Source organism: Polypterus senegalus, chromosome 13 (assembly GCF_016835505.1).
Source record: "Polypterus senegalus isolate Bchr_013 chromosome 13, ASM1683550v1, whole genome shotgun sequence".
Classification (NCBI taxonomy): Eukaryota; Metazoa; Chordata; class Cladistia; order Polypteriformes; family Polypteridae; genus Polypterus; species Polypterus senegalus.
Window position 1 is genome coordinate 72301260 of NC_053166.1, and position 13069 is coordinate 72314328.

At 38.7% G+C, this 13069-nt stretch overlaps 1 protein-coding gene across 2 annotated transcripts in view; it reads left to right on the top strand.

The window, feature by feature from the left end:
• Positions 1-1651: 1651 nt before the first annotated feature.
• Positions 1652-13069, top strand: part of hdac6 (histone deacetylase 6) — a 124486-nt gene continuing 113068 nt past the window's right edge. For both annotated transcript variants that reach the window (XM_039776176.1, XM_039776177.1), the window contains exons 1-2: positions 1652-1787; positions 10525-10635. In XM_039776176.1, coding sequence (XP_039632110.1) covers positions 10558-10635 — 78 coding nt within the window. In that variant the 5' untranslated portion in view covers positions 1652-1787; positions 10525-10557. The remainder of the gene's footprint in view (positions 1788-10524; positions 10636-13069) is intronic.

Below are 13069 nucleotides of genomic sequence, written 5' to 3' on the forward strand. Positions count from 1 at the left end.
GTTTTTATCCAGATTGTTTAATGGGAGCTTGGAAAGTGAGAGGATGCTTGAGGAGTGGAGAAGAAGTGCACTGGTACCGTTTTTTAAGAATAAGGGGGATGTGCAGAGCTGTAGTAACTACAGGGGGATAAAATTGATGAGCCACAGCATGAAGCTATGGGAAAGAGTAGTGGAAGCCAGGTTAAGAAGAGAGGTGATGATTAATGAGCAGCAGTATGGTTTCATGCCAGGAAAGAGCACCACAGATGCAATATTTGCTCTGAGGGTGTTGATGGAGAAGTATAGAGAAGCCCAGAAGGAGTTGCATTGCGTCTTTGTGGACCTGGAGAAAGCATATGATAGGGTACCTCGCGAGTTGTGGTATTATATGAGGAAGTCGGGAGTGGCAGAGAATTATGGAAGAGTTGTACAGGATATGTACAAGGGAAGTGTGACAGTGGTGAGAACTGCAGTAGGAGTGATGGATGCATTCAGTGTTGAGGTGGGATTACATCAGGGATCGGCTCTGAGCCCTTTCTTATTTGTAATGGTGATGGACAGGTTGACAGACGAGATTAGATAGGAGTCCCCGTAGACTATGATGTTTGCTGATGACATTGTGATCTGTAGCGAGAGTAGGGAGCAGGTTAAGGAGACCCTGGAGAGTTGAAGGTTTGCTCTACAGAGGAGAGGAATGAAATGTCAGTAAGAACAAGACAGAATACATGTGTGTGAATGAGAGTGAGGTCAGAGGAATGGTGAGGATGCAGGGAGTAGGGCTGACGAACGTGGATGAGTTTAAATACTTGGGATCAACAATTCAGAGTAATGGAGATTGTGGAAGAGAGGTGAAAAAGAGATTGCAGGCAGGGTGGAATGGGTGGAGAAGAGTATCAGGAGTGATTTGTGACAGACAGGTATCAGCAAGAGTGAAAGGGAATGTCTACAGGACAGTAGTGAGACCAGCTATGTTTTATGGGTTGGAGACGGTGGCACTGACCAGAAAGCAGGAGATAGAGCTGGAGGTGGCAGAGTTAAAGTGTTAAGATTTGCATTGGGTGGGAGGAGGATGGACAGGATTAGAAACAAGTACTTTAGAGGGTCAGCTCAGGTTGGAAGGTTGGGAGACAAAGTCAGAGAAGTGAGATTGAAGTTTGTTTGGACATGTGCAGAGGAGAGATACTGGGTATATTGGGAAAAGGATGTTAACGATAGAGCTGCCAGGCAAGAGGAAAATATGAAGGCCTAAGAGAAGGTTTATGGATGTGGTGAGAGAGGACATGCAGGTGGTGGGTGTAACAGAGGAAGCTGTTGAGGACAGGAAGATTTGGAACAAGATGTGCAGCTGTGGCAACCCCAAACGGGAGCAGCCGAAAGAAGAAGAATTATGGCATTGTTTAGAGTCTAGACTGTATGTTATAACGCGATTACAGTATTCAGAACTTTTATTAATATACTAATAAAGTAACAATGTACATAAATACTACTTTATTTATAAGCCTGCTGTACTAGTAACCTAATTAATAGAAAAAACAAGTTATCGTTAATGCAATAATAATGAACTCCCGGCAGTGTAAATCACGATTCACCTCATTCAGCAGTCGAGACGAAACGCCTTGCGGCTTTGTGCGTGCAGAGCGCTAAATTGTTACGTCACTACTTCGCGCCGAGTAGACAAGCCACGGAGGATTGAATGCCGTGTAGAAGCTCGTCAGACGATAAAGAGAGATTAGGTTTTTAGCCGGAGTGTATTGTGGTGTTCGTTCAAGCGGCCGCAGACTGACGACGAGCACAGCCGACGCCTCACGGTAACGGTGCTCCTTATTTTTCAATATATCGCTAACAGAGGCGTTATTTGGCTGAATGAAAACTACGGTAATCCCAATTTGGATCCAGCAGCTCCTGTAGGCTGTAGTTGTTTCCTTCACAATTAAAAGTTGCTGGATAACAACCTACATATGCGTTTAAACGTATGAAATGAACTTATTGTAGATAGTATTAAAGTATTTTGGCTCCGTCCTCTTTTGTTTCTATGCGGTTACAGTGTAAACTATTTTGATGTTATAATTTCTGATACTACCATTATCATGAGAACTTGTATGTTTTTCTTTATCTTTTATAACCGTACACTAGTTTCTTTTTCTTGAGAATAATATAATTTGTTGTATTTGTATTATATATATATTTTCTATTTTTGATAAATGGATATGGTACTGGATATGGTACAAGGATAATTTTGGTGACATTTGTAATAAAGCCCAGATTCCTGTCCAGAAGAACCTGTAAATTCTAGAGAAGCCAAACCATGTGAGGATCAATGTATCAAGTGACATATGATCAATGTGCCTACATCAACAATGTTCAGCTGCAAACAGCAAGCCATGTAATTCTCACAGTGAAATGGCTCCTTTCATGAACTCCATGAAGACAGATATTTGCCACTCATCATTGTCTAAACTGATGTTTGATTACCTTCTACCTCTTTTTTGGGCCTGATTCTACATCTGGATGTGGCAAAAAAAAAAATGACAAAAGTTGTAATCTGAACCATATTCTTGAAATCAGATAGCATCTTGTTGTATGCTATGCTTGACTAAGACATCTAGTTACTTTTGATGCTTTTTAGAGTCATTCAGGCCATGCCATGATACATAAAAGAGATCCTGTCACATATTATAAAATGCTATTTTTCACTTGCCTGACCATGGGTTGCTCCCCTTTTCCAGGAATGTCCATAAGATATCATCAAACTCTATTGGTCAACTGTGATATATGTAGCATATTCTTGAAAACAAATTCTGCTTTGCTGTATTCCTTCTGTAGATCATCTTACATGGTGCCTGATTGATGGCACCAAATGACACCATTTTACACCTGTATTAATCCTTGTAATAAGAGGTGTCAGCGTTTATTGCCTGTGATAGGTGTTTTACCCTATACAGTTAGCACCTACATTTAGGTCCATTCCAGACTAATTGAGCATTTCTTTGTTCTGCCTTTGGACTAACTTCTTATGTGTCACTGGATGTTCAATCTAGATATTCATACAAATTGGACTTCTGTTTTTGGGTGTAACTATTTTTTTCTTATTAAGCACATACTCAACAAGTATAAACAAAGATCACTTATGATCAGAAATTAAATCATACAGTATCAGTTTTAAAGTATGAGTTACAGGAGTTATGCTTAAGCCACACAATGTAAGTTTTTTTTTTTTATAGAAAATGCTAATTGGGGGCAATAGTCAGCCATAACATATTCAGTACTTTAATTGTAGTTTTCCGTTTTTATTCTTAATCCTAGTTTGAAGTTCACATTTTACTAAAATAATCTTTAAAAGTAATTAATTCACTCATCCTTGAAGTTTATGTGTAGGATCTTTTTCTCTAAATACTACCAAATTCTAAAAGGCATTCACTTTAAAGAAAAATAGAAAAGGCTTATTATTACTTATTATTGATATGTGAAAGAAACAGAATGTGATCTGTTCTCAGAAAGTACAGTAATCAGGAGTGTAGTTTATTAAAGTAAAACCTATCAAAATATTTAAACAAATAATCTAACTTTTTATCATTATTCTATATTTGGTAAATAACATAATGTAAAATACACAGTATAGTAAGTTTTTTAAATGACTGAACACTTTACTGTGTTAAAAAAAACTGTGTTTTGGGTTGTGTTTTGGTGTAAAATAACAGCGTAAAGAGAAAAAGTCTGATTTTTTTGCTTTACCTGTTACAATTCAGTATGTTAATTCAGTGTTTCCTTTTGTTTGTGCGTGGTTTTTTTTTCCTTCACTCTACTTTATTCTGACATGAAGAAACTGGTGTTCTGGTTAATTATTCATGGTGTGAGTGGGTATGATGAGGGTTTACACTGATCTTGTAAAAATGTACAAATCAATGGAATTTTAAATTTTAGATAGTTCTAAAAGTGAAAATTGCACTGGCAAAAATAGTGCAATTTGATGCTATTCTGCATGACTTTGTTATGTGGAAGGAGATTTGAGCTTCTAGAGAAATCTCACATGGACAACTAGAGTTTGTGCAGACTCCATTCATTAAACCATAGGGCTGGCAATCAAACCCAATTCCCTGGAGTTATGTGGCAGTAACACTAACCATTGCTTATCTCCTTTATTTTATCTCTCTTAATGCTCAAGACAGAGTTTTGTTAGGTCATTTCCTACTGTGTATACTTTATATAGTCTACAGTTTGGCTAATCAAGTTTTAAGATGGTAAAGAGGTGCAGACTGAGCGCATTCATACACAGTTCCACAATCTATTACTTTGACTCAGTCGTTGGCTTACCATAAACATCATGGGATGTGGGCAAAGGAAGGACTTAGTCATGGCTGAAATTATCTGCACCCCTGGAATTTTCCCAGAAAATGCACAATTTCTCCCAGAAAATTGTTGCAATTACAAATGTTTTGGCATACACATGTTTATTTCCTTTATGTGCATTGGAACAACACAAAAAAACAGAGAAAAAAAGCCAAATCTGAAATTTCACACAAAACTCAAAAACTGGGCTGGACAAAATTATTGGCACCCTCAACTTAATATTTGGTTGCACGCCCTTTGGAAAAAATAACTGAAATGAAGCGCTTACTATAACCATCAACAAGCTTGTTACACCTCTCAACTGGAATTTCCGACCACTCTTCTTTTGCAAACTGCTCAAGGTCTTTCAGATTTGTAGGGCTCTTTCTCCCAACTGCAATTTTGAGATCTCTCCATAAGTGTTCAATCGGATTTAGATCCGGGCTCATTACTGGCCACTTCAGAACTCTCCAGTGCTTTGTCTTCAACCATTTCTTGGTGCTTTTAGAGGTATGTTTGGGGTCATTGTCCTGCTGGAACACCCATGACCTCTGACACAGACCCAGCTTCCTGACACTGGACCCTACATTGCGCCCCAATATCTTTTGGTAGTCTTCAGATTTTATGATGCCTTGCACACAAAACATCCCCAAAACATCTTAGAACCTCCATCATGTTTGACTGTAGGTACTGTGTTCTTTTGTTCGTTGGCCTCATTCCGTTTTCTGTAAACAGTAGAATGATGAGCTTTACCAAAAAGCTCTACCTTGGTCTCATCTGTCCACAAGACGTTCGCCCAGAAGGATTTTGGCTTCCTCAAGTACATTTTGGCAAACTCCAGTCTGGCTTTTTTATGTTTCTGTGTCAGCAGTGGGGTCCTCCTGGCTCTCCTGCCATAGCGTTTCATTTCGTTCAGATGTCAACGGATAGTTCGAGCTGACGCTGTTGCACCCTGAGTCTGCAGAACAGCTTGAATATGTTTTGAAGTTGATTGGGGCTGTTTATCCACCATTCGGACTATCCTTTGTTGCAGTCTTTTATCAATTTTTCTCTTCCGTCCACGTCCAGGGAGATTAGCTACAGTGCCATGTGTTGTGAACTTCTTGATTATGTTGTGCACAGTGGACAAAGGAACATGAAGATCTCTGGAGATGCACTTGTAGCCTTGAGATTGTTGATATTTCTCCCCAATTGTTGTTCTCAAGTCCTCAGACAATTCTCTGCTCTTCTTTCTGTTCTCCATGCTTAGTGTGGCACACTCAGACACACAACAGAAAGGTTGAATCAACTTTTCTCCATTTTAACTGGCTTCAGGTGTGATTTCTATATTGCCAGCACCTGTTTCTTGCCATAGGTGAGTTCAAACGAGCATCATATGCTTAAAATAAAACGATTTACCCAGAATTTTGAAAAGGTGCCAATAATTTTGTCTGGCCCATTTTTTAAGTTTTGTGTGAAATGATGTCAGATTTGGCTTTTTTTCTCTGTTTTTTGTGTTTTTCCAATGCACATAAAGGAAATAAACGTGTATACCAAAACATTTGTAATTGCAACAATTTTCTGGGAGAAGTGGTGCATTTTCTGGGACAATTCCGGGGTGCCCATAATTTCGGCCATGACTGTATATGGACAGTGTTTACAACAGGATTGAATCCCTGATTTTTGGAGCTGTGAGGCCACAGTACAGTCTCCTTTGCTATGTGTGCTACCATGTACTGTATGTTTTTTTTACATTTTACTCTTTTTTGTGTGTATGTTGTTTTCTCAATTGCTATAAAGTAAGCATTTTTACTTTTCTGATACAAGTAATATTTAAAATATATTTTTAATGTTATAATAAGAAGTTATAATTATTTCAAATCAATAATGATTGTTTCCATTTGACAGAATTTTTTTTTCTTATATTTACTTATTATCAGGGTTTCCAACTCTGTGCCTTGAGAGCCGCAGTGCCTACAGGTTTTCATTATAACCATTTTCTTAATTAGTGGCTAGTTTTTCTCCTAAACTACTTCTTCTTCTTCTTCTTCTTCTTCTTCTTTCGGCTGCTTCCATTAGGGCAGGGGTGGGCAGCGTCGGTCCTGGAGGGCCGCAGTGGCTGCAGGTTTTGTTCCAACCCAATGCATTAATGAGAAGTCAGTTATTGCTGATGACGCTCTTATTGCTTAAGTGTCATTTTGTTGATACAATTTAGTGGTCTCGCTTGTTAAGGTTCCCCACTCTTCATTGTTTATTTCAGTCTTAAACAGCTGGCTGTCTTTAATGGCTCCGTATTAGCAATGAGATGTGAATGACTAAAGAGACAGCAGTTCTCCATCTCACTTGTCTCCATTTACACCTATGTGGGTTCATCCTGCACTATTTGATTTAATAAAACACTTAAGAGAAGAATGTGACAGACTGAAAGTGATATGTTTTAGGCTTCAAATCATTTGGAAAGGAACAAATCTACAAGAGAAGGACCTGACATTGCAGACTAGCAAGCCATAAAATTAAATAAGGCCTGAGATTGGCAACTGATTGGTTTGGAATGAAAACCTGCAGCCACTGCGGCCCACCAGGACCAACAATGCCCACCCTGAGTTAAAGGGCCTGAGTCTTAAATAGCAAGTTAATTGATTAGTATTAAAATCAATTCATTAACCAATTACTTAATTATTTAGTAGCAATAACTAGTTGCTAATTAAGAAAATGGTCAGAATGAAAACCTGTAGCCACTGTGGCCCTGCAGGACCGACTTTGCCCACCCCTACGTTAGGGGTTGCCACAGTGGATCATCTTCTTCCATGTCTTTCTGTCCTCTGCATCTTGTTCTGTTACCCCCATCACCTGCATGTCCTCTCTCACCACATCCGTAAACCTTTGCTTAGGCCTTCCTCTTTTCCTTTTCCCCGGCAGCTCTATCCTTAGCATCCTTCTCCCAATATACCCAGCATCTCTCCTCTGCACATGTCCAAACCAACGCAATCTTGCCTCTCTGACTTTGTCTCCCAACTGTCCAACTTGAGCTGACCCTCTAATGTACTCATTTCTAATCCTATCTATCCTCATCACACCCAGTGCAAATCTTAGCATCTTTAACTCTGCCTCCTCCAGCTCTATCTCCTGCTTTCTGGTTAGTTGCACCGTCTCCAACCCATATAACATAGTTGGTCTCACTACCGACCTGTAGACCTTCCCTTTCACTCTTGCTGATACCCTTCTGTTACAAATTACTCCTGACACTCTTCTCCACCCATTCCACACTGCCTGCACTCTTTCTTCCATAATCCCCATTACTTTGTACTGTTGATCCCAAGTATTTAAACTCATCCGCCTTCGCCAACTCTACTCCCTGCATCCTCACCATTCATCTGACCTCCCTCTCATTTACCCACATGTATTCTGTTCTGTTCTTACTGACCTTCATTCCTCTCCTCTGTAGAGCTTATCTCTACCTCTCCAGGGTCTCCTCAACCTGCTTCCTACTATCGCTACAGATCAGAGTGTCATCAGCAAACATCATAGTCTACGGGGACTCCTGTCTAATCTTGTCTGTCAACCTGTCCATCACCATTGCAAATAAGGAAGGGCTCAGAGCCGATCCCTGATGTAAACCCACCTCCTACTTGAATGCATCTGTCACTCCTACCGCAGACCTCACCACTGTCACACTTCCCTCGTCCTATGCTGCTTAACTTCACTTTCCCCTGCCACCACTTTGCAGTCTTCAATCTCCTTCACATCAACTCTTCTGCATATGATGTAATCTACCTGTGTGCATCTTCCTCCACTCTTGTACGTAACCCTATGTTCCTCCCTCTTCTTAAAATACATATTCACCACAGCCATGTCCATCCTTTTGGCAAAATCCACTATCCTCTGACCTTCTTCATTCCTCTCTTTGACACCATACCTACCTATCACCTCCTCATCTCCACCGTTCTCTTCACCAACATACCCATTGACATCCACTCCAATCACTACTTTCTGTCCCTTGGGTACACTGTGCATCATCCAACTCACTCCAAAAATCATCTTTCTCACCCATTGCATACCCAACTTGCAGTGCATATGCACTAACAACATTCATCATCACACCTCCAATTTCCAGCTTTATAATCATTACTCTGCCTGACACTCTTTTCACCTCCAGAACACTCTTGACATACTGTTCCTTCAGAATAACTCCTGCCCCATTTCTCCTTCCATCCACACCATTATAAAACAATTTGAATCCACCTCCAATCCACCTGGCTTTACTCTCCTTTCATTTAGTCTCTTGCACGCACAGTATATCAACCTTCCTTCTCTCCATCATATCTGATAATGGTCTCCCCTTATCAGTCATACTGCCAACATTCAAAGTTCCTACCCTCAGTTCCACTCTCTTTACTTTCCTCCTCTCCTCCTGCCTCTGGACACATCTCCCCCCTCTTCTTCCTCTCCTTCTTCTTCGGCCAACAGTAGCCTAGTAGGCTAGTTTTTCTGCTAATCAAATTAATGTATTTGCTATTTAAGACTATGACCCTTTAAATCAGGGCTGAGCAATGTTGGTCCTGCAGGGCTATGGTGGCTTCAGGTTTTTGTTCCAACCCAATTGCTTCATGAGAAATCATTCATTGCTGATGTAGCACTTACGGCTCAAGTAACATTTTCTGGTACATTTTAGTTGTCTTGCTTGTTAAGACTTTGAACCCATAAGTGTTTATTTTAGTCTTAAACAGCTGTATTTGTTGTTTTAACTGCTGCTTATTAGCAATAAGATGAAAATGACAAAGGAACAGAAGTTCTAGATCTAGTTTGTCTCCATTTCCACCCGTGAGTATTCACCATTCATTATTTGGTTTAAGTACCCAGAAGGAAACTGAAGAGTAAGTGAAGAACAGAAAATTACTCAATGTGTTTTAGGCTTTAAATCACTTGAAAGAAAAAAACATCACTGATTTAAGAATGAACTGACATGGTAGAGTTAAAACACTAAAAGCCATGAAATTAAATAAGATCTGTTATTGGTGAAGACAGGCTTCTAATAAAGCAACTAGGTTGGAACAAAAACCTGCAGCCACTGAGGCTCTCCAGGATTGGAGGTGGCCAGCCCTGTATAGTCTGCATACCACATTCATTTGTTCTGTGCATAGTTTGCATCAAACATACGGGGTTGATAGTTATAAAACTAAAAATGAACTGTTACATGATATGAACCTTGCGTATGCATCTTATACAGTTCAGAGTTATGGGAAGTGTAGCAATTCTCAGCAGCATCAAGGCTTTACTAAGACAATCTCTCTATTAACTGTTTTATATACATTGAGTTTGGTGTTGGTTTTAATACATTCTACTAAGGACTGGCATACATTGTATGAATGTACTTTTTTCATTTTAAATTTTTTTTATTTTAAAATAATGATTATTGGAGAGGTTAATTAATGGTTTGGTTGTTTATTATGTTAAACACATACATAATACATATTACCTTATCATTTGCTTTCAAAAAGTGCAATGGATCTTTAATAATTCTGAAAGCCCATAATGAGTTATTGTTAATTTTAGTGATGACTCATTAGATCTTTAACTTTAGCACAAGACCTTCAGACAGAAAAGATCATTGTGGCATATTAATTAAGCTATCTAAAGTGACCCTTCATTCAACTCCTATCATAAAAAATCTGCCATTAAATATATTTACTTTGTAAAATATTTTACAAAGTGTTTATCTTTTTTTTATTTCAATTTGAAGAAAATAACATTCAGTATGATCAAGTCTAACTTATAAATCAAAGAAGACAACATTATGAAGTCAAAGTTAGCAACCAGAATTCAACCCCCACCCAAGAAAAATAGATAAGAGCCTACAGCCAGAGCAAATCTTGAAAAACAACAAAGAAGGAAGAATGTCCTTTTTCCTGACATACAAGCTTATTCAAAAATAAGATTAATTAGATCTTGCCATATTTTAAAAAAGTTCTGAACATATCCTCTAAGTGAGTTTTTTTTTTCAATTTCAAACAGTATATAACATCAGTTACCCACTGACTTATAACAGGTGGGCTAAGAATGTTCCAGTTGAGCAAGATTAAGTCTGTATGCTGCTAGTATGGTATAGGCAATTACAATCAATTTTTTCTTGTAATTTGTATTTTTTCATATCTTGCTTTATATTGATGATACTGTTCCCTTTGTTTGTTACATTTTTTCAGTGTACTTATGTTTGTCTCAAGTGTTACTTTTTTATTGCAGAGCTATTTTTATGAGTGATTGAACAGTTTCATAATGACATCAATTCCCAGTCAGACAAGTGAGAGATCACTACGTGCCACTTCCCGTTCTCCAAGATCGCCACAATCTGAGGTACTGTATGTCAGTAATGAAAGTGTATGTATGTATGTATGCATCCTACTAAGGATTATTTAAATTGCACCAGTTTAAGAACATGAGAACATCTGGAATATTATTTTGATTTTGTCCAAATATATTGGAATTTTTCAAGTTTAACTTAATAATACCAGAAAAAGTCCTTTTCTGAAGTGAAGCATTTTTTATACATTTTAAAAAATGTCATGACTGTTCTTATGTTTCAAAGTGGATTTCAAAAGGCAAGGATCCAAGCATGCGTGCCAGAGCCTTACAACTTACTGTATACTTCCGTTTCTCAAGTCAAGAGTGTTATTAAGTATTGTTCTGTCTTGTGATTGCACATATATTGTAAAACAGCCTATCCTTGTTGTTTTAAGAAGAGGTAAAAAAGCAGATACGTTTTGTGAGATTTAACTATTTTAAAGTTAAACTAAACCAGGTGTGTGCTTCATCGTAATGCTTGTTTTCCCCAAGAGCAACCTTTCAGCCCCAGGGCCATGGTTTCCTCTGGTTTATACGTTTTACTTCAGAAATCTTGTCCATGGGCTTTTAAAAGAAATTTTTGAATATAGGCACTCACATGTGAATTTCTCTCTTTTTTGTAGGCAAATACAAAATAATCACCAAAAATGTCACATTTATAATCACGAGTCTTTCACTTTGTGTGATGAAGAACATCTGAAAACTGTTGAAAGTATAAGTAGCATAAAGCTATGGTGACATTAGGTACACCTGTGAAAATATGTAAAACTCTGCACATAGGGTGAGCAGACAAACCCACAGAAAATGTGTCCTTATCTCAGTAAAATAGTGCTAGGAATCTGTGATCACATTCATTACTTTCCCATTTATTGTCACAAGCTTGCCTCAGAAATGAGGAAGGTATGTTTTCTTAAATTGAAACCTTTTCTGCTTCAGAGTAGACATAGTTGGTACATTTTAAGGCTTTTGTTTTTTGTTTAGAATTTTGCTCCTGGAGTTCCATTTTAAAACACTAGAACTGGCTAGGTATTTTTTTAAACTTATAAAAAGAAAGTATTTCCCTTTAGAATACAATTTCATGTGGCAAATTAATGTGCATATGTCATTATGAAGAAATAACTGACTTGAAAAATGGAAAAGTTACCTTTAACATACAGTCATGGCCAAAATTATTGGCACCCCTGGAATTTTCCCAGAAAATGCACCATTTCTCCCAGAAAATTGTTGCAGTTACAAATGTTTTGGTATACACGTTTATTTCCTTCATGTGCATTGGAACAACACAAAAACAGAGAAAAAAAGCCAAATCTGGCATAATTTCACACAAAACTCATAAACCAGGCTGGACAAAATTATTGGCACTCTCAACTTAATATTTGGTTGCACGCCCTTTGGAAAAAATAACTGAAATCAAGCGCTTCATATAACCATCAACAAGCTTGTCACACCTCTCAACTGGATTTTCCGACCACTCTTCTTTTGCAAACTGCTCAAGGTCTCTCAGATTAGAAGGGTGCCTTCTCCCAACAGCAATTTTGAGATCTCTCCATAAGTGTTCAGTCGGATTTAGATCCAGACTCATTGCTGGCCACTTCAGAACTCTCCAGCGGTTTGTCTTCAACCATTTCTGGGTGCTTGGTATGTATGGGGTCATTGTCCTGCTGGAACACCCATGACCTCTCACGCAGACCCAGCTTTCCGACACTGGGCCCTACATTGGGCCACACTATCTTTTGGTAGTCTTCAGGTTTCATGATGCCTTGCACACAGTCAAGGCATCCAGTGCCAGAGGCAGAAAAACATTCCCAAAACATCTTAGAACCTCCACCATGTTTGACTGTAGGTACTGTGTTCTTTTCTTCATAGGCCTCATTATGTTTTCTGTGAACAGTAGAATGATGAGCTTTACCAAAAAGCTCTACCTTGGTCTCATCTGTCCACAAGACGTTCACCCAGAAGGATTTTGGCTTCCTCAAGTACATTTTGGCAAACTCCAGTCTGACTTTTTTATGTTTCTGTGTCAGCATTGGGGTCCTCCTGGCTCTCCTGCCATAGCGTTTCATTTCGTTTAGATGTCGACGAATAGTTCGAGCTGACGCTGTTGCACCCTGAGTCTGCAGATCAGCTTGAATATGTTTTGAAGTTGATTGGGGCTGTTTATCCACCATTCGGGCTATCCATCGTTGCAGTCTCTTATCAATTGTTCTCTTCCGTCCACATCAAGGGAGATTAGCTACAGTGCCATGTGTTGTGAACTTCTTGATTATTTTGCACACAGTAGACAAAAGAACATGAAGATCTCTCGAGATGGATTTGTAGCCTTGAGATTGTTGCTATTTTTCCCCAATTGTTGTTCTCAAGTCCTCAGACAATTCTCTGCTCTTCTTTCTGTTCTCCATGCTTAGTGTGGCATACTCAGACACGCAACAGAAAGGTTGAATCAACT